Raw genomic sequence first — 19,580 nt, forward strand, 5'->3', positions numbered from 1 at the left:
GATTGCCAGAAGAATGCACAAACCTGTCTTCGAAGAATACAGCCAGAAAGCACCTTATAAGCAAGGATGGTGAGACTTTACCTTGTTTACTTTGGATGTGTCATCCAGAAGGACCAGTCACTAGAAAAGAACATCCTCTTTGGTAGAGGACCGATGAAAACCAGAGAAACCCTTACTGAGAAGGACCGACGCACTATCCACAACAATGGACTCAAACACAACGACAATCATGGAGATGGCCCAGGGTGGGGCGATGTTCTGTTCTGTTCTGTTCTACATAAGGTCACCACGAGTCAGAGCCGGCCTGACGACAACTAACAAGAACAACATGGCACATAGTGTAAACTCAATGACTGTGAGGCTCTGCCCCCAGGTACTAGGAAACTGTGCGTTCCTGATAAACTAGATAAATACCTAACCACCCGTACTGCAGAAACGCAGAGTGAGATCCACACGTGGCTCGTCCCAGGGTTATGGTTGAAGAATGAAGCAGGTTAGGTATTAAAAGTGAAATACTGTGGAACCACAGCTACCAGGAGCATGACAGAATACTGAGAAAATTCCTTCACATTCTTGAGCCAAAACATACCTCCTCAGTTTGCTGTTTGGGTCATTGCTCCTTCAAATCTACCTGATGGACAAGTTGAAGATTTAAATTCAGGGACATGTATTTCACAGGGCGAAAACAGCTCATCTGGAAATTTCCTAATCATCGGTTGCACATTGGCCTCCTAAACTTTGCCATTTTATAAATCTCCCTCCTCTACACACACACACGTGCACACACACACGCACACGCACGCACACACACAACCAAGCTGCTTCCGGTTAACACTGCCACCTAGTGGCGAGCATGATAAATTACAAGGAACTGTGTGGCCAATGGTTCCTGTCCAGCCACTGTCTATTTAAAGTCCTTTTATTGAGTATTCCTGACCCTGTGCCCAACCCAGGCAGTAGAAATACAAAGATAGAAGAGACAGTTTATCTTGGGGTACTGATGCATAAACCATTCATTGTAATGCGATATACAGACAGTGTGATATTGGTGAAGAGTACTGAATATACCATGGACTGCCAGAAGAACGAACAAATCTGCCTTAAAAGAAATGCAATCAGAATGCTCCTTAGAAGCAGGGATGGTGATACTTTGTCTCACTTACTTTGGACATGTCATCAGGAGGGACCAATCCCTGGAGAAGGACATTGCACTCGGTAAAATACAAAGTCAGTGAAAAAGAGGAAGACCCTCAACAAGAAGGATTAACACAGCGATCGCAACAATGGGCTCAAACATACCTACTATTGTGAGGATGGTACGGGACCAGACAACGTTTCGTTGTGTTATACCTAGGGTTGCTATGAGTCTGAGCCGACTCACAGCACCTAACAACAATGATGACAAGGACAAGGTACTGGGTTGGGCTTGGGAACAAGGCTTCCCTGGGGTGACTTAGCTGGGGGAATGAACCACAGAATGTTAGAAGGAAGTCTTCTATTCACAGGGGTGACAGCATATGCAAAGGCCCTGGGGCAAGACTGGTGTGCTTGATAAGGAGCAGGGAGGCCAGGTGGGTGGAGCAGAGTGGTCAAGGGAGGTCATTTAGATCAGTAAGGTATCCACAAGCCTGGTACACAGGCCTAGTAGTTCACTGTATGTTCAAGGTGCAGATCAAGCGATACGGGACCGGAAGGAAACCACTAAATGGCCTTTTCCAAGGGTAGCCAGGAGGGCCTCCCCAGAGGGAAGGCTTTGGCTTTGAAGGGTAAATAGGAGTTTACCAAGCCAAGGTGGTGGGGGAGGGACAAGTTGTCCATTGCAGCTGGAGAGAAGACATGTCCACCTAGAGTGTTCAAAGGGACTTGTGTTTAAGGCGGAATACAGCTGACGTTAGCGTGGAGGGTGACAACGGATGCGAACACATCAATGATTGTGAAGATGGCACAGGACCAGGCAACATTTTGATCTGTTAAACATAAGGTTGCCATGAGTCAGAGGTAACTCGGTGGCACCTAATGACAACAATGTCCTATTTCTAAATGTTGTTGTCAATTGCCATTGAGTTGGCTCCAATTCATGGTGACCTCAGGTATAACAGAATGAAAAGTCGCCCAGTCCTGTATCATCTTCGTGACCACTGGTGTAATAGGAAGACAGTCCTCGCGACCTACTTCTGAGAAACCTGCCAATGAAAACCTTATGAATCACAAGAGATCAATGTCCAGTTTCTAAATAGCACATTTCTAATGCTCTTTCTTGATCACTTCCTGTTTAAATATTACTTATTGACTTCCTGCTAGAGAAAATGAGGGCTTAGCTCACTCACACGCAGCCTGATACAGGAGCGTCCCAGGTTCTGGTTAAATGATCATTCTGTTTACAGTATTAACACGACCTAAATCCTACCCACTGCTGAGACAGGCAGCAAATTACGATGATATTTCCCTGGAGTGAACAACAGCCACGTTTTTTATTTGCATTTCTACTTAACTCTAATTAATGGATCGCTACGTTCTGAGGGAGGTGTAAATTGTGGCAGGTCTCTTCTCATTTTGTAGAAACACATCAGGCAATCTGTGTCCCTTATTCCCAGGTGACACCCCTCCTGGCACTGCCCATCCTCTTTGTACCCACCCTGGCTAGTGGCACAGGAGCATTGGTTGTTCGGTGGTAGAATTCTCAGCTTCCACGCAGGAGACCTCAGTTCAATTCCCGGCCAGCGCACTTCATGTGCAACCCGCACCCGCCTGTCCGTGGAGGCTTGCACGCTGCTATGATGCTGAACAGGTTTCATTGGAGCTTCCAGACTAAGACAGACAAGGAAGAAAGGCCTGGCGATCTGCTTCTGAAAATGAGTCAGTGAAAACCCTCTGGATCACACAACAGTCTCATCTGCAATCAATTCACGAGGATGGTGCTGGAACGGGCAGTGTGTCCTTCCGTTGTGTGTGGGGTCACCACGAGTCAGGGCAGACTACACAGCGACCAACGATAACATCACGGACAGGAGCGCCGGGCACATCTCTGTTTGTGCAGTTGGTCAGCTTCTTGGACCACGGGTAACTCTGCATCTCCCGCACTGGGGCCTCGTGCCTCCATAAACTGCCCCTAGATGAGCTGCCTTCTTGCATGATTGAGGACCAGCAAGAAAATTCCAGAAACTTTCCTCTCAGAGAAACCTGAAGCTAGAGATGGTGTTGGCGACAGCAGAGAGGTCTTGCAGGGATGAATTCTGGAAACCGCCGCCTCTGGCTAATCCCTGGTGTTAGCCTGATATCACCACATTTTTCTCTTTTAACACCGATAAATGAGAGTACTCCAGCTCCCCAGCTGTATAGCTCAAGTCAGTAGTTTTTCTCAAACTACCAGGTAAGAGCGAAACACCGTCTGTCTGTGGTTTTGTAGCTTTGTGCCTCCGTAAGTACCAGAAACAGTTTCTTGCGCCTGCCCTTACACCGCGGCTTGTTGAGGTAGCTTTCACTGGCTGCAAAGCACGCAAACTAGCTCCGGGATTCAAACTAGCTCCGGGGAAGGTCACAGGAACCGAAAAGCAAGAATGGGAATAGGCCCTGGAGACTCTGATCCCCAGGCACCCTGCTAATTCAGAACTGAAGCCGCTCCTGAAGTCCACCCTTCAGCCAAAGATTAGACAGGCCTATGAAACAAACAACAACACACGTGAGGAACGTACTTCTGAGTTCAGTCAAGTCTACGAGACCAAATGGGCAACACCTGCCAAAAGCAAAGAGGAGAAGGCAGGAAGGGACAGGAAAACTGGATGAGTGGCCACGGGGAACCCCCCTCCGGGTGGAAAGGGAAAGGGGGAGGAGAGTGCTGACATGGCGGGGATCGCAACCAATGTCACAGAACAATTTGTGTATAAGTTTTCGAATGAGAAACTAATTTGCACTGTAAACTGTCACCTAGAACACAATAAAATTTTAAAAAGAAAATAATAATAATAATGGGAACAGGGCTGACTTCCTGAGGAGGGGAAGGAGGGCGGCCCTCAACTTGGGCGGCTCTGGGGATCTGAGCAGCAGGAACTCAGGAGCTCAGTGTCAACACCCACCAGAGATCCTTTGTAAGGATGTCCTGGGGCCGCCTTAACAAAGTGCCACACTCTTGGGGGCTTAAAAAGACGGAACTTTCTTCTCTTTCAGTTCTGGAGGCCAGAAGTCCAAAATCAAGGTGTCAGCAGGGCGCTCCCCCCGCACCCCCCGCAGCTCTAGGGAAGGCTCCTCCCTTGTCTCTTCCAGCTTCTGGTGGCCGAGACGTTCCTGGACTTGTGGTGACATCATTCCCATCTCTGCCTCTGTCGTCACATGGCATCTCCTCCTCTCTGTCTCTGTGACTGCAACTCTCTCCCCTGCTCTGATGAGGACCCCAGTCATGGATCGGGGCCACCCTACTCAGTTTGACCTCGTCTTAACCAAGTACTTCTACAAAGACTCTATTTCCAGATAAGGCCATATTCTGAGGCTCCATGTGGACATGAATTTTGGGGAACACTTATTCAATCCAGTTCACCGTCCTTGCGTCTTCCAGCTCCTAGTGGCCCCAGGCACTCCTTGGCTTGTGGCTGCATCACTAGCCTCTGCCTCCACCTTCGCCTGTGTGTGGCCTCCTCCTCCTAATGACAATTGTGATTGGGTTCCAGGCCCACCCAGACAATCCTCTCAGGATCCTTAGTGCAGCCACACCTGCAAAGTCTTTGATACATAAGGGCACATTCACAGGGGCCAGGGATCAGGATCTGGCATCTTTGGGGACCCTTATTTAGCTAACCACACCTGTTACACTCCTCACCCCCGTCTGCACAGCGGGCCGCTGCATCTCTCACCCCACACCAGCCACACAGGTGTCTTCCTTCCCCGACCATGCCGCATTCTTCCTGACTCGGGGCGTGGCCTTGGCCTCTCCCTCCTCCTGGAGGCCCAGTGTCCAGGCCTCCACCTGGAGGCTCCCTTCTCCAGTCAGGACCAGCTGACCCGACATCTCCTCCATATCTACGTCCTTGGGCATTTTCTCTTCTGACACTGTCCTGTGGATGGGTCTACTAGCGCTACCGTAACAAAGAACCACAAGATGGGGGAGGGGGGCGCTTAAGCAGCAGAAACTTATCCTTTGTCAGTTCTGGAAGCCAGAAGTCTGAAAGCAAAGTGTGGACAGGGCTGTCCTCTCTCTGAAGGCGCTAGGGCCAGGTCCTTCCTTGTCTCTTCCGGCTCCTGGTGGCCCTAGGTGTTCCTTGGCTTGTGATGGCATCGCTCCAATCTCTGCCTCCATCTTCCCATGGCTGTCTTCCCACAAGTGTCCCTTCTCCTCTTGCGTGAGGACACCACTCATATTGGATCAGGACCCACCTTACTCCACTCCAGTACGACCTCATGCCAACCTAACTGACCACACCTGCAAAGGCCCTATTTCTAAACAAGGTCACGTTCACAGGTACCAGGGTTGGACTTCAGCACAGCTTTTGGGGCCACAATTCAACCCACAACGCCTGCTTTACCTTTCTGTCCCTCACCACTGTTGGACCTTCTTACTCTTATTGGTGTGTCTGTTGTCAGCTCTCCTCTTCTCCCACTGCTGGATCTGTCCCTGGGCTGGCGGCCTGGCCACGCGTAGAGCAGCTGTTGAACGGCCACCTCCTGAAGGGCTGGGTCTTTGCTCTTGTCTCCCACCCTTGCGTGATGGCACCTCTCACCCTGGGTTGGATCTTTCCTTCCCTCCACCACCCTCACCCCTGTTCACTCTCAGCAACTGCTTCCCTCTCCTTGGCTGACCTACCACGGAGACACAGAATGTCTGCTTGGCTCTGGCTGGTAATCAAGACACCTAGGTCCAGGGAGCTCATGCTCAGACCAGGATCAGTCTTTATGTCAAGGGCCCATTCTCCACTCAAACGCTCCTGGGTAGGGGTACAGGGAACATGCAGTATGAACATGCCTGCCGGGCATGGGCATGGTCTCCCTGCACATGAGGGGCAGAAAGGGAGGACCCCATGATGTGCACCTATCTAAGGGAGAGGGCCACACACATGGGGGGCGATGACACTGCACAAACTCCTCGTCAGCTTGTCTCGCAGGCACCGCCAGTGTCTCCAAGCCCCTCAGAAAGGTCCGCTTCTCTAGAAGAGCGGTGTGTGCTTGTTTAATGCATAGTCTTACACTCACTTTGGAACTGGCAACACAACAGGGGAGATACCTTGAGTATGCTCCCAACAGCCACAACGGAAGTGTGAGGGCAGGGGGAAGTACCGCCACCTCTCACCTCACTCTCAGCCCCTGTGGATGTCAATGCCAAGAGGCATGACTGAGTAGCTCCACTTCGGAATCACTCAACAAGGAAAGAATTTCAGAAAGGGGTCTGGAGGACACAGGGAACAGAGGGCTTATTGAATGGATCCCACTGCTCGCCCAGAAAAAAGTTCAACACCCAGAACCATGAGCCCCCCAAATGACAGACCACCTTCAGCACGGGTCCATCCAGCAACCAGGCAGCTTCTTCAACAACAGCATAATTTAAAGGATTATGGAGCCCTTGGTCATTTTCAAAGTGCTCTCGTATCAGTTATCACGTGTGACGTGAGAAAAATTGGTCACTCCTCTGGCTGAACTTGGGGCTCACTGTAAGGTCAGTGAGAGCCCCTGGTGTCTGAACAACAAACCCAGGAGAGATGGAAGGTCATTTTCACGGGCAGAGGTCTCCCGGGTGAATGCTGCTGCTTTGCCTCCAGAGCTGTTCAGGGAAATGAGATGAACCACATGTTCCCACCACAAAAGGAGCCTCCCAAGGACAGAGTGATATGAAACATACAAGCTCTGAGCAGAGGAGAAAGTCAGACGGAAGATCTGGACTGGGGCGGGGGGGGGGACCAACCCTCCCAGGACATAGAACTCTCCAAAAATCATTGGGCATGTGCAAAAATGAGCTTCCAAGAAGGTGTGTGGGGACTCCAGGGGACTCGGTCAGATTATGAATGACAATTGGCCCAGTGGAGTAGAACGCAGTGATCCTCGGGTCTATTTTCTATCACCTAATTCCCGAAGAATTTACAATTCTATTCCTTGTTTCTGAATTTGGACTTCCTTTTCCTCCTCTTATCTACAATTTTCAACTACAACGTAATGGTTAAGAAAGGAGTCTCTGGGTGGCGCAAGCAGGTAAGAACTCTACTAGCTGAAAGGTTGGCGGTTCAAACCCACTCAGAGTCCCCTTGGAAGACAGGCCTGGCGATCTGCTTCTGAAAGGCCACAGCCTTGAAAACCCTATGGAGCACAGCTCTACTCTGCACACACGGGGCCGCCATGAGGGGGAATCAACGTGGTGGCAACAAGAACAGTGGCTAAGAAAGAGCACAGGTTTGGGGTTGGCAGCTTGTGTGTAAACCTCACTGCCTCCTTATCAGCCGTGTGCCCTGGGTCACTTACCTGACCCCTTCAGCAGTGGAGGCGCCAGGCTTCCCAGATCACACGTGGAGAGCGTCCAGTGCAGCACCAAGAAGGAGCCACCACTCACTCGCAGAAGGTAGCCGTAACCACCGAACACAACATCTTGTTGCCAAAGGGACTTCCACTTCATGACCTTCTTTGCTTTCCCCTCTGACCACACGCTCATACTTGCCAACCTGTACAATCAGACTTCAGAACACTCTCACTGCCGTTTCTTTTCTCCACCCTTTCTCTGCTTCTGGACATTGAATAGCAACTGCTGAATACAGCCTGGAGACTGTCTCACAGAGAAACATGTAGGGACACAGGCTTCCTTCTCCAAACCCGCGATGCCTGGTGGTGAAAATATTACCTCCAAAAAACAATGGAAGCCCTGCTGGGATGGGGCAACTGGAAGGCAGAAAGGACTCCATCAGCAAAGTCTTACCCGATTGGTTCTGCCAATGCCCTTGCTGCTCTCCCTCCTTCCCTGGTCCCTCTGCTTCTTTAGAATTTTCTCTATCCATTTTTTCTTTGTCTTCAGATTCACGATACGTTTGCTGCCTTGGACTCAGCGATCCAAGAAACAAAGAATCATTGGTGCTGCTCACCCATGCGAAGAGGCAAGATGAGTTGTGAGCCAAAAGAAAGAATTTTCAGCTCTCCATAACTCTGCCCTAGAGTGGAAGTTAGGAGGCCTGGGGACCACTGGCTTGGCCACGAGCTGATTTTAGGATCCTGGGGATCGATCTCTTCTTCTCCATTTCTTCCATAAATAGAAATAAGGACGCCTACCTTGCAGGTTTGTAGAGCATGAAAGGGGAACATACAGAAGTGCATCCTGTGGGCTTTAAAATTCTGTGCCAGTGGGAAAATTCATCATCATCATCATCATCAATGTCCTAGGTTTCATCATCACCACCATCACCACTGTCACCATCACCACCATCACCACCACCATCACCAACGTCACCACCGTCACCACCACCATCACCAACGTCACCACCGTCACCACCACCATCACCAACGTCACCACCGTCACCACCACCATCACCAACGTCACCACCGTCACCACCACCATCACCAACGTCACCACCGTCACCACCACCATCACCAACGTCACCACCATCACCAATGTCACCACCACCATCACCACCATCACCATCACCATCAATACCATCATCGCCACCATCATGATTGTCATCATCACCATCATCATCACCATCGCCATCTTCATCACCATCATCACCACCATCACCACCACCGTCATCATTACCATCATCATCATCATCACTATCACCGCCATCAATACCTTCACACCACCATCGTTTCATCATCGCCATCACCACCATCATCACCGCCATCATTGCCGCCATCATCACCATCAGCACCGCCATCAACATCATGAGCATCACCATCACCATCGTCAACATCACCACGTTCATTATTGCCATCATTATCACCACCCTCATGACCATCATCATCACCATCATCACCAAGATCACTGCCGGTACTACCATCGCTGCCATCACCATCATCACCATCATCATGATTGTTTAAGATACACCCAAATGATGTGCTTCTCCTCCTATTCGTCCTCTTCTTCACAAATAGTCATTTCTGTCTACCTGCTGAGTCTCAGATACGAGGGGGCATCCGAATCCCTGGAGGACTAGTTAGAACACAGATCGGCAGACCCTATCCCGAGTTTCTGAGTCAGCAGCTCTGGGGCGAAGCCTGAGAATTTGCATTTCTCTCACGTTCCTAGATCTGGCCGATGCTGCTGGTCCGGGGACCACACATTGAGAACCAGCGGATTAACTCGTTAGCCCAAGGCTTGCACAGATGGACTCTGTCAAATATTCCAGGATATCTTAGAAATGGCCCGGGTTCACAACAGCAGCTGAACAGCATCAACATTTTCCAAGTGAACATATTTCATCCCTTTTAAACGATGCAGCAAGCCATCGCCTCCGCACGAATTCAAAATTAAATGATTCATTTTTTGTAAACGGGAGGGGAAGAACTGTGAATGAAAAGTGAAAGCCAGAGACATTTTGCAGGCAAACATCCACGGAGTGAACTGAGTCTTTTCGTATTATTAAAACAGAAGGCAGGCCCCAACACGTGCGGTTGGAGCTTACTGCAGGCATGCAAAGAGACGAAGGCTCCGGTTCCACTGACCGGATGAACAATGTCCGCGGGGTACAACGCCCTATCAGTTCAAGGGCACTTGGCACACCTTTCTCCCAGAGCCGTTCGTGGCACCTGATTGAGTGCTGCCAGCAAAATAGAAACAGATGGCGCCGGGTTTTGTGCCGGTGCGGTTTTGCGGCCGTGAGGGTATATTAAGCTCCCTGCCAGTTCTCACATGAGAAGAGGTGTGCCCATCCCAGCTGGTCGCCGCCTGTGAGACGAGGGAGGGGGCAGACCACCCACGTGTGTTTTTGTTCCTGCCCTCCATGGAAGACTCACCTCCCTGGCCTTCACGTGACAGCTGCAAGCCACCTCCCAGGAAAGTCGGCAACGGCGTTAGTGTTATCCAGGTGCTTACCATGGGCCAAAGGGGATTAGCTGCTGCTTTCTAAGCGGCCTGAAGTAGGTTTTCTTACATTATTTTTAAAGGACCAGAAAAACAAACAAACAAAAAACCAACAAACCAGTGCTGTCAAGTCCACTCCAACTCGCAGAGACCCCAAGTGTGTCAGAGTAGAACTGTGCTCTGTGGGGTTTCCGACGTCAGAGTGGAACTGTGCTCTGTGGGGTTTCCGACGTCAGAGTGGAACTGTGCTCTGTGGGGTTTCCGACGTCAGAGTGGAACTGTGCTCTGTGGGGTTTCCGACGTCAGAGTGGAACTGTGCTCTGTGGGGTTTCCAATGGCTGACTTTTCAGAAGTAGATCATCAGGGCTTTCTTCCCAGGTGCCTCTGGGTGAACGTCAACCTCCGACTTTTTGGCGAGGAACCGAGCATGTTAACCATTTGCATCACCCAGTGACTCCAAAGGAAAACTAGTCAAGATAAATGCAGTGAACATAGACTCAAGGACCAGAGAAACATACTATCGAGAGACAAAGAAAAAAAATCTTTACACCAAGCCATCAACCCACAGCTAACCCCAAAGGGGAAGATGCAGTCATACCACGAAGTATAAGGAGGCCACAAGTCCTTCACAATCACCACTCGAAAGAGGTCATTTTCTCGGATAGCAGCTGTAATCTTAATAAAGCCATTAGCAAAGCAGGAAGTCATTTCTACAATCCATTTTATATTAAACATTTGCAAACCATAAGAACCAAGGCTAAAACCCAAGCCTGCCACTACTGAAGAACTAAGCGAACTCTTTAATGGAGATTACTAAATGTCTGGGGCCCAGTTTTTGGATTGAATTCATTCATTTTCAAGACATAAAGCCCTTACATATTAGTAATGCCTAAGAGAAATGTTAGTGAAACCATCAGCGGAAGCCGATTCTAGAGTAAAGACCCCTCTCGACATGCTCGGATGCTGACCAAAAGGCTGGCGGCTTGAGTCCACCCAGAGGCACCTTGGAAGAAAGGCCTGGCAACCTGCTTCTGAAAAATCAGCCATTGCAAACCCTACAGAGCACAGTTCTACTCTGACACACACGGAGTTACCATGTGTGGAAGCTGAGTCAGCCACAACTGTTTTTTTCCAGGGTGATAAGATGTACAAATCAATTCCAATTAAGAAAGATTGTGGTCACTTCAATTTTCAAATCAAGTGGATATATCTGACTGTGCTTAGCATCAAAAACCATTTCTATAACTTAGAGCATTTAGCAAAAAAAAAAAAAAAAGAACAAGAAAAAACACCCAAAACCATCTGGTCCACAGCATTAAAACTGGATGAGCCAACCAAGGACCCTGGCTTATGGGCTCCACGTAGAATACCACAGCCCATGTGGGGTTTACACCGTTCTTTCTCCACTCCAGGACAGGAGACCCAGTGGGGTTCCAGAGAGACGACAAGCCTCCTCCCCATGAGATTCTCATAAAGCATCCCCATTCAAAGGACAGACAATGAAGCCAGCATTTTCCCACAGCTGCACAATGAAAAGCTTCTGTCTTTACCGCTTTTCCAAAGCTGTTTTCTTGACTACGTCACGTAGATGAATCTCTGCGTTATTCATGATGCCCGACCTAACAGGAAGGAAGCTGAAATACAGCCACGGCTCCAATGCTTGAAGACAGAGGTACATGGGGACAGCCCCTGAACACGCAATAAACAAATAAAACCTGCACAGCAGAAGGAGCGACCTCGAGTTATACATTCAGATACCACGTGCAGAGACTCCAAGCTGTCTCCCGCAGGAATTCACAGACAGCTGTGACCTGTCTCTGAGAACACTCTTTACCTGGAATGGAGTCTGGCTATTGTAGTTTTTCAGTTCCTTGTTTCCACCTCGGAAGAGAAGCACTCTTGCACAGCTGTCCTGCAAGTTGAAAAGAAGCAATCTGCTGTTAGAACTATGGCAGAGATGTTCTCCACAGGCGACGGTTCAGAGGCTACAGCCCACAACCAACCCATTGCTGTCGAGTCGATTCTGACACATAACGATCCTACAGGACAGAGTAGAACTGCCCCATAGTCTGAGGAGTGGCTGTTGGACCCGGACCCCTTTAGGCTAGCAACCAAGCTCTCAACCACTGTACCACCGGGGCTCCCGCAAGAAATTAGGGAGATGGAAATGCAATGTTAAAAGTGGTAGCATTTTTTTCTCAGATGATCAGTTGATATTTAACTGATACAGAGTCTTTGGATGGCAACTTGGCAGCATCCATAAAACTTCAGAACATACACACTCCATGACCAAACCATTCTACTTTTAAGGCTGTATTCTACAGAAACACAAGCGTATAAAGGCACATAATAAAATGAAATACCATAAGGTAAACTCAAAAAGAAAGAAAGAAAATAAAGTAAACCCTGGAGATAGCATAAATGTTCTAAAATAGGGGAAAGTGGGAGTGTATTCTAGAACATTCTTCATCTAGGCAGTTGTAGGAAAGGACAAGGCAGATTGACACAAAGGGACAAGGAACACGTCCCAGAACTACTAAGTGGAAAAGGCAAGCTTAATTTCATTTATGTTTAGAAAGTTTAGAGTCTGTATTATAGAAACACAAAAATACGTTTGGGAGGGAAGACTCCCGTTAACAATATTTACTTTCCCCAGGTTGGAAATGGGATTGGAGAGAGAACAAGAGGGATCTTTTCTTTTATTGTTGTTTGTTTTTTTAATATGTAAACTTATGTTTTCAAATGTTTCAAAGGCAGGCAATTATTAATTTCTTATGTATTGTTTTCCATTTAACAGATATTGATTGAGCATTTAACAGACATAGGTACAACTCTAGGTACATCTCAACATAAAGAAAACAGAAATCCTCACAACTGGACCAATAAGCCACACATGATAAACAGAGAAAAGATTGAAGTTGTCAAGGATTTCATCCTACTTGGGTCCACAATCAACAGCCATGGAAGCAGGAGTTAAGAAACCAAATGGCGTATTGCATTGGGCAAATCTGCTGCAAAGGACCTCCTTAAAGTGTCCGAAAGTAGAGATGTCACTTTGAGGACTAATGTGTGCCTGACCCAACGCATGGTATTTTCCATTTTTCATATGCGTGTGAAATCTGGACAATGAATAAGGAAGACCGAAGAGAATTGACACCTTTGAATTTTGGGGCAGGAGAAGACCATTGAATATACCACGGAGTGTCAAAATGAACAGATGTGTCTTGAAAGAAGTACAACCAGAATGCTCCTTAGAAGCAAGGATGGAGAGACTTCCTCTCACACACTTTGGACATGTTGACAGGAGGGATCAGTCCCTGGAGGACGTCATGCTTGGTAAAGTAGAGGGTCAGCAAAAGAGAGGAAGACCCTCAACGAGATAGATTGACACAGTGGCTGCAACAATGAGCTCAACCGTAACAACAATTGTGAGGATGGCACAGCACCAGGCAGTGTTTTGTTCCGTTGTACACAGGGTCACTATGAGTCGGCACCGACTTGACAGCATCTAACAACAACAAACAAGTCCAGGTGCTGAGCAAGCAGTAGTGAACAAAACAGAAAAAACCCTGCCCTCGTGAAGCTTGCATTCCATTAGGAGAGTTAAGCATCAGTTGTGTGTTTCAACAACGATGGATCATCATTGTTGCTGTTGTTGTTGTCGTTAGCTGCCTGAGTCAGTCCTTGATTCACGCCAAGCCCACGCACAACGGGACAAAATGCTTCCCAGTCCTGCGCCATATTCAGGATTGGTTGTGGGTCAGACCATCTGTGCTCCATAGGGTTTTCACGAGCTGATTTTAGGGAGCAGGTCACCAGGCCTTCCCTCCTAGTCTGTCTTAGTCCAGAATTTCTGCTGAAACTAGTTAAGCGTCACAGCAACACACAAGCCTCCGCTGACAGGCAGGTGGTGACTGAACATGAACAAAGGTAAATGATTATTGCGTCAAGTGTCAAAACATGCTTTATTGTGCTAAGGAACGACTTTCTAGAGCTTTAATAGCTCTAACAATTCTGTACTGTGTATAAAGCTAGTTTGTTTGGTGAAAAGAAGACCTCAATCTTAAAAAGATTTTAAATCTTTCAGAACTAGAAACGTTCCCAGAATATTGCCACTCCGGAAGGTATCTCTCCCTCACTGCTTTGTGAAATGGCCTTTCTAGTCCATCCACGGGACAATGTAGTGGTCTTCTTAGGTGTTTTTTTTTTAACAATGAAATACATCTACTCTTTGTCCATTTATTGAGCATCTACTATTTGCCCATGGGGCTGCTACGGGTTGAATTGTGTCCCCCCAAAAGTGTGTTGGCATCCTAACCCCTATACCTGTGGATGCAACCCTGCTTGGGAACAGGGTTTTCTTTTTATGTTAATGAGACCACATCCCAAATCTAATGACTGCTGAGTTATAAGGAGCAATTTAGACGGAGAAACAAGAAGCGCAAACCGGGGAAAGACAGATGCCACACGAACATGACCGAGTAATGCTGTGGCTACAGAACGTGAGACGAGGATCTTCCGCCAGAGCCGACAGACAGAGAGCCTTCCCCTAGAGCCAGCGCCCTGAATTCAGACTTCCAGCCTCCTGAATTGTGAGAAAGTAAACGTCTGTTCTTTAAAGCCACCACTTGTGGTATTTCTGTGACAACAGCACCAGGAGAAAGAGACAGAGGCTGAGAGAGACCTTCTTGCCAGCCCTCTGGAAGCTCCCAATGATGAGGTCGAGGACAGACACCCAGGAATTAAAACAAAGGCAGATAAGTGGTATATGCATGTACAAAAGCAGATAGGTGGTATATCCATATACAAAGGCAGACAGGTATATCCATACACAAGCCCTGACTGGAGGAATAATTTCTCCTCATAAATGCAGTTGACTTTTCAGAATGAGGGAATAATCACATGTTTTTCCAAGAACATTTAAATGATAAGCATAGGCCGGTGTTTATGTCCTGCATGGCAGGGCGCCTGCTCCTGTGCCGGGCTCACGTCTCCCACAGGAATCATTGTGCTAATGGCCTCTAGATGCAAGTTACAGCCAGACTCCTACACTGGGCAGGTCCAGGCTATTTCACCATCTAGAGCAGAGGAGAGCTAGAGCAGAGACAATCTAGAGCAGCTATGATCTAGAGAAGAGGAGATCTAGAGCAGAGGTGATCTAGACAGGAGGCAGTCTACAGCAGCAGTGATCTAGAGCAGAGATGATCTAGAGCAGAAGTGATCACCCAGACCTGACACTTGATACATATTTGTTGAACGAAGGACTACATTAAGTAACCAACAAGGGACTTCTATTTGGGGAAATGCTGGAAACAACAGGTCGGTGACCCCACTCCAGACCTGAAGGGTAATTACTAATTTGGTGAAAAGCAGGGGATCAAGGCTAGTGAACAGTGTACAGATTGACAGGACCAGGTAGAAAAGTAGATTTATAAAGAAAACTGAAATCTGCAGTGACGGGAAGTAGGTTAGCGGCTGCCTAAGACTTGGGAAGGGGTGGTTAGGAGGACATGGGGAGTAACTCCTAATGGGCAGACATTCTTTTTGGGGTGATGAAAATGTCCAGATACTGATTGTGGTGATAATTGCATAGCCTTGTGAATATACTAAAAACCACTGAATTGTATGCTTTAGATCGCTGAATTGTATGAGAATTATATCTCCATAAAGGTGTTTTTTTTTTTTTTTAAAAAAAAAAAAAGGAGGGGATCCCTGGTTGGTGCAAACAGTTAAGCACTTGGCTATTAACTGAAAGGTTGGCAGTTCAAGTCCACCCAGAAGGAAGGCCTGGTGATCTACTTCTGAAAAATTGTCGTTAGGTGCCGTTGAGTGGGTACCAACTCATAGCAACACTATGTACAACAGAACGAAACACTGCCTGGTCCTGTGCCACCTTCACAGTTGTTGTTATGCTTGAGCTTATTGTCGCAGCCACTGCGTGAGGCCATCTCATTGAGGGTCTTCCTCTTTTTCGCTGACCCTCTACTTTATCAAGCATGATGTCTTTCTCCAGGGACTGTGCCCTCCTGATAATACGTCCAAAGTATGTGAGACGTAGTCTTGCCATCCTTGCTTCTAAGAAGTGCTCTGGTTGTGCTTCTCCCAGGACAGATCTGTCCACTCTCTTGGCAGTCCATGGTATACTCAATATTTTTCGCCAACACCACAATTCAAAGGCGTCAATCCCTCTTCGGTCTTCCTTATTCATTGTCCCCCTTTCTCACGCAGATGAGGAGATTGAAAACAGCATGACTTGGGTCAGGGGCACCTTAGTCTTCAAGGTGACATCTTTGCTTTTCAACACTTTGAAGAGTTCTCTTTCAGCAGATTTGCCCAGTGAAATGTGTCTTTTGGGTGACCCTGCAGGTGTCTGAATACCGGTGGCATAGCTTCCAGCATCACAGCAACACGCAAGCCCCCACAGTACGACAAACTGACAGGTAGGGGTCTGCAAAATTAGCCACTGAAAACCCTTATAAAGCACAGTTTCTTCTGACACACATGGGACCACAATGAGTCAGAATTGATTCGATGGCAACTGGCTTCTTATTTTATGCTTAAAAAAAAAGAAAAAACACCAAGCCTGCAGGAACTTTGCATCCATCCGACTAAGAGGCCAAGGCCAGCCAAACGCACAGCTGGAGTCTGGCAAGGTTGAAGTGAGTCAGCTGGGCCTGCCCAATCCCGTGACCTTGGCAGTGGGGCCCTGTGTGGCCTCCACTTTAGGTAATGATGCTAATGTGGAAACCATCTGTGCCCTTCCGCAGCTTGTGGGCCAACCCAGTGCTCATTAGGGAACGGGAATGGCGAGTTCTGGGGGAAATGAGCATGCAATAGGTGCATGTAGGTGGTAAACTACAGGGAGGAGGAGGGGAGGGCAGAGGGTGCGCCTGCCGGCCGGTGTTTCCCAGATCCTATTCCAACCCCTCCACTCTCTGCCCCGGGTTCAGGACTCACCTGCGTCCTGCTTGTGAATCCCGGCTCCTGCCTTATTAAATAACCCTTGTTCCGCTTCTTACAAAGGAGGGTTAATCAATGCATCCTATTAGCTTGCAGTACTGAGCTAAAAGCTTGTTGTGAGAAGGAAAAAAAGGACAGGAGAGAGAGTTTGAGAGAGCTCAGGTAAAGAGCGTAAGGGAAGGATGGGGACTAAGAGGAGTCCTGGAGGGCCCAGCCCACCCAGAGGTGACTTGGAAGAAAGGCCTGATGATCTCCTTCTGAAAACTCCGCCACTGAAAACCCTATGGGGCCCAGTTCTACTCTGACACACACGGGGTCGCCATGAGTCGGAGTCAACTGCATGGCAACCGGTTGGTCGGTTGGTTAGGAGACTGGGAAGAATTTCAACAGGTTATCACTGCGGACACGTGGGGGGCAAGAGGTAACAAAGGAGAAAGTGGGGGATCCCCCGGGTTAGAACGGGACAGGGACCCCACTAAGGGCCATCCTGCCAGGAAGGCTGGCCCCTGGGGCCCTCAGCCAGAGCCACGTCTGCAGTGGGCTCCACCTGTGCCCTGACCCAGCCGCAGGGTGTCGGCCAGTGGGGCTTAGAAGACCCACCTATGGCTAAGCACCCCAGCCGATCGGAATTCAGAATACAAGAGCCTGGTCAGGACGGGGCCAGAAGACAGCCTGTCCCACTTCCATGATCCCTTCTGAATGCTCTTGGTTTCTTCACAAAGACTTTCTCTGAAAAACCCTATCATCTAAAGAAAACCCAAACCCATTGCCCTCATAGATACCCTGTACGACAGAGGAGAACTGCCCGCACAGGGTTTCCAAGGCTGTCATCTTTTAGGACATGTATTTCCTATAAACAGTTAAGAACAAATCACCAGGCGCTGCCGGTGAACCCACCCCAGGCAGAATCCTGAAGAACCCTGCCCTCACCCACAGAGCGAGCGACTTCTTTGCGTGAGTCACTATCAGCCAAGTCTCTAGACACGCCATCAGTCACACTAACATCACCAGGCTTCAAAGTGAGATCAGACTCCAGAGGGCTATTTCAAAATTCAGGGGCAAAGGGCTTGTGTGGCTTCATAATAATTAGACCCTACATGTATGAGTGTGTGTGAACGTGGATGTGTGCATATGTGTGACTGTGTGAGTATATGCATGTAGATGAGGGTGTGTACGTGTGCACGGTGTGTTGTGTGTGCATGTGTGTGAATGTAAGGTGTGTGGACTTCATACGTGTGAATGGGTGTATGCTGTGTGTGCATATGTGTGTATGTGGCTGTGTGTGTGCTGTGTGTGTGTGGTGTGTATGAATATATAGGTGTAAGCGTATGTATGTGTGAGCATTACTGATTGTGTATAGGTGAACGTGACCCACGTATGTGCGAATGTGTGGGTGTGCATGCAGTACGTGTGTGCATGTGTGACTGTACGTGTACGTGTTAGTGAGTGTGTATACGTGGCATGCTAGAAGTGAAAATCAAGGAGTCCACAGGGCCGTGGCCCCTCCGAAGGCCCTAGGGAAAGGTCCTTTCTTCTCTCAGCTTCTGGTGGCCCCAGGCATTCCTTGGCTGGTAGATGCAACTTCACATGGTCATCTTCTGTGTCACTCTGTGCCTCGTCTTTTATCAGGACACCAACAGGCAGGACTACGAACCACCCTTCTCTGCTACAACCTCATGTCAGCCTAACTCATCAAATCTGCAAAGACCCAATTTCCAAACAAGGTCACATTCAGATACAGGGGTGCGGTCTCCAACACATCTTTTAGGGGACACAGATCGACCCCTAACAGATGGGGACAGAGGCCTGGCCACAGCAATGCCATGTGGGGGTCACAGGTGGCCAGCCAACTGTGAGGAGGGCTGCAAGTCTGACTGGAGCGTGCCGCCGAGGTGACAGGAGCGAGTTTTGCAGTGGAGGCAGTCCCAGCAATGAAGTGGCAGCGGTGCTCGGCCGAGGGGGCGTTCTGAGGGAGGAGGCAGTGGAGTGCCTTAAGGAGCAAATGGGCACGATGACAGAGCAGGAGACAGAGGTGGAAAGCAGGGATGCTGGTGATTGCTTTGCCCAGAACGACGGTGTGAATGTGGAGCCAGGATTTTAACTCGGGGGTTCCAACTCCAACCAAGTGCTTTCGCTTCCACCGCACCAGCACGGTCTCCACTTAAATGTCACGGACATGAATTACTAAACACTTCCAATTATGCAGTCAGGGGTTTGCTTCCAGTTTAAATTATCCTTGAAAATGAGCCTATCTAGGTAGATAAAAATCCAAGAAGAACTAAGATGATAAAGCATAGTGAGGCGGGGCATTGGCGTCACCACAGTGGGACTGGAAATGGCTCCGTGGACCAATCCCCCATCCGCAAAGCCACGCCCCAAAATGCAGGCCCTGTTAAGAGAGACCACACTCTGACATACCATGGCACACAGCATGGCAGTTATGGGGCGAACTGTGTGCCCCCCAAAAAATGTCCACGCCCTCGCTCTTGTTAGGTGCTGTTGAGTAGGCTGCGACTCACAGCAACCCTACACACAACAGAAGGAACCACTGCCCGGTCCTGCGCCAGCCTCACAATGGGTGCTGTGCTCGAGCCCATTGTTGCAGCCACTGTGTCAATCCATCTCGTTGAAGGTCTTTCTCTTT

General features: G+C 48.7%; 1 protein-coding gene across 3 annotated transcripts in view; it reads right to left on the reverse strand.

The window, feature by feature from the left end:
* Positions 1–19,580, reverse strand: part of LOC126081166 (SH3 and multiple ankyrin repeat domains protein 2-like) — a 490,404-nt gene that overhangs the window by 290,674 nt on the left and 180,150 nt on the right. For all 3 annotated transcript variants that reach the window (XM_049892759.1, XM_049892758.1, XM_049892760.1), the window contains one exon: positions 11,811–11,888. In XM_049892759.1, the coding sequence (XP_049748716.1) occupies positions 11,811–11,888 (78 nt within the window). The remainder of the gene's footprint in view (positions 1–11,810; positions 11,889–19,580) is intronic.

This window comes from Elephas maximus, chromosome 7, assembly GCF_024166365.1.
Source record: "Elephas maximus indicus isolate mEleMax1 chromosome 7, mEleMax1 primary haplotype, whole genome shotgun sequence".
In the NCBI taxonomy this organism is placed as follows: Eukaryota; Metazoa; Chordata; class Mammalia; order Proboscidea; family Elephantidae; genus Elephas; species Elephas maximus.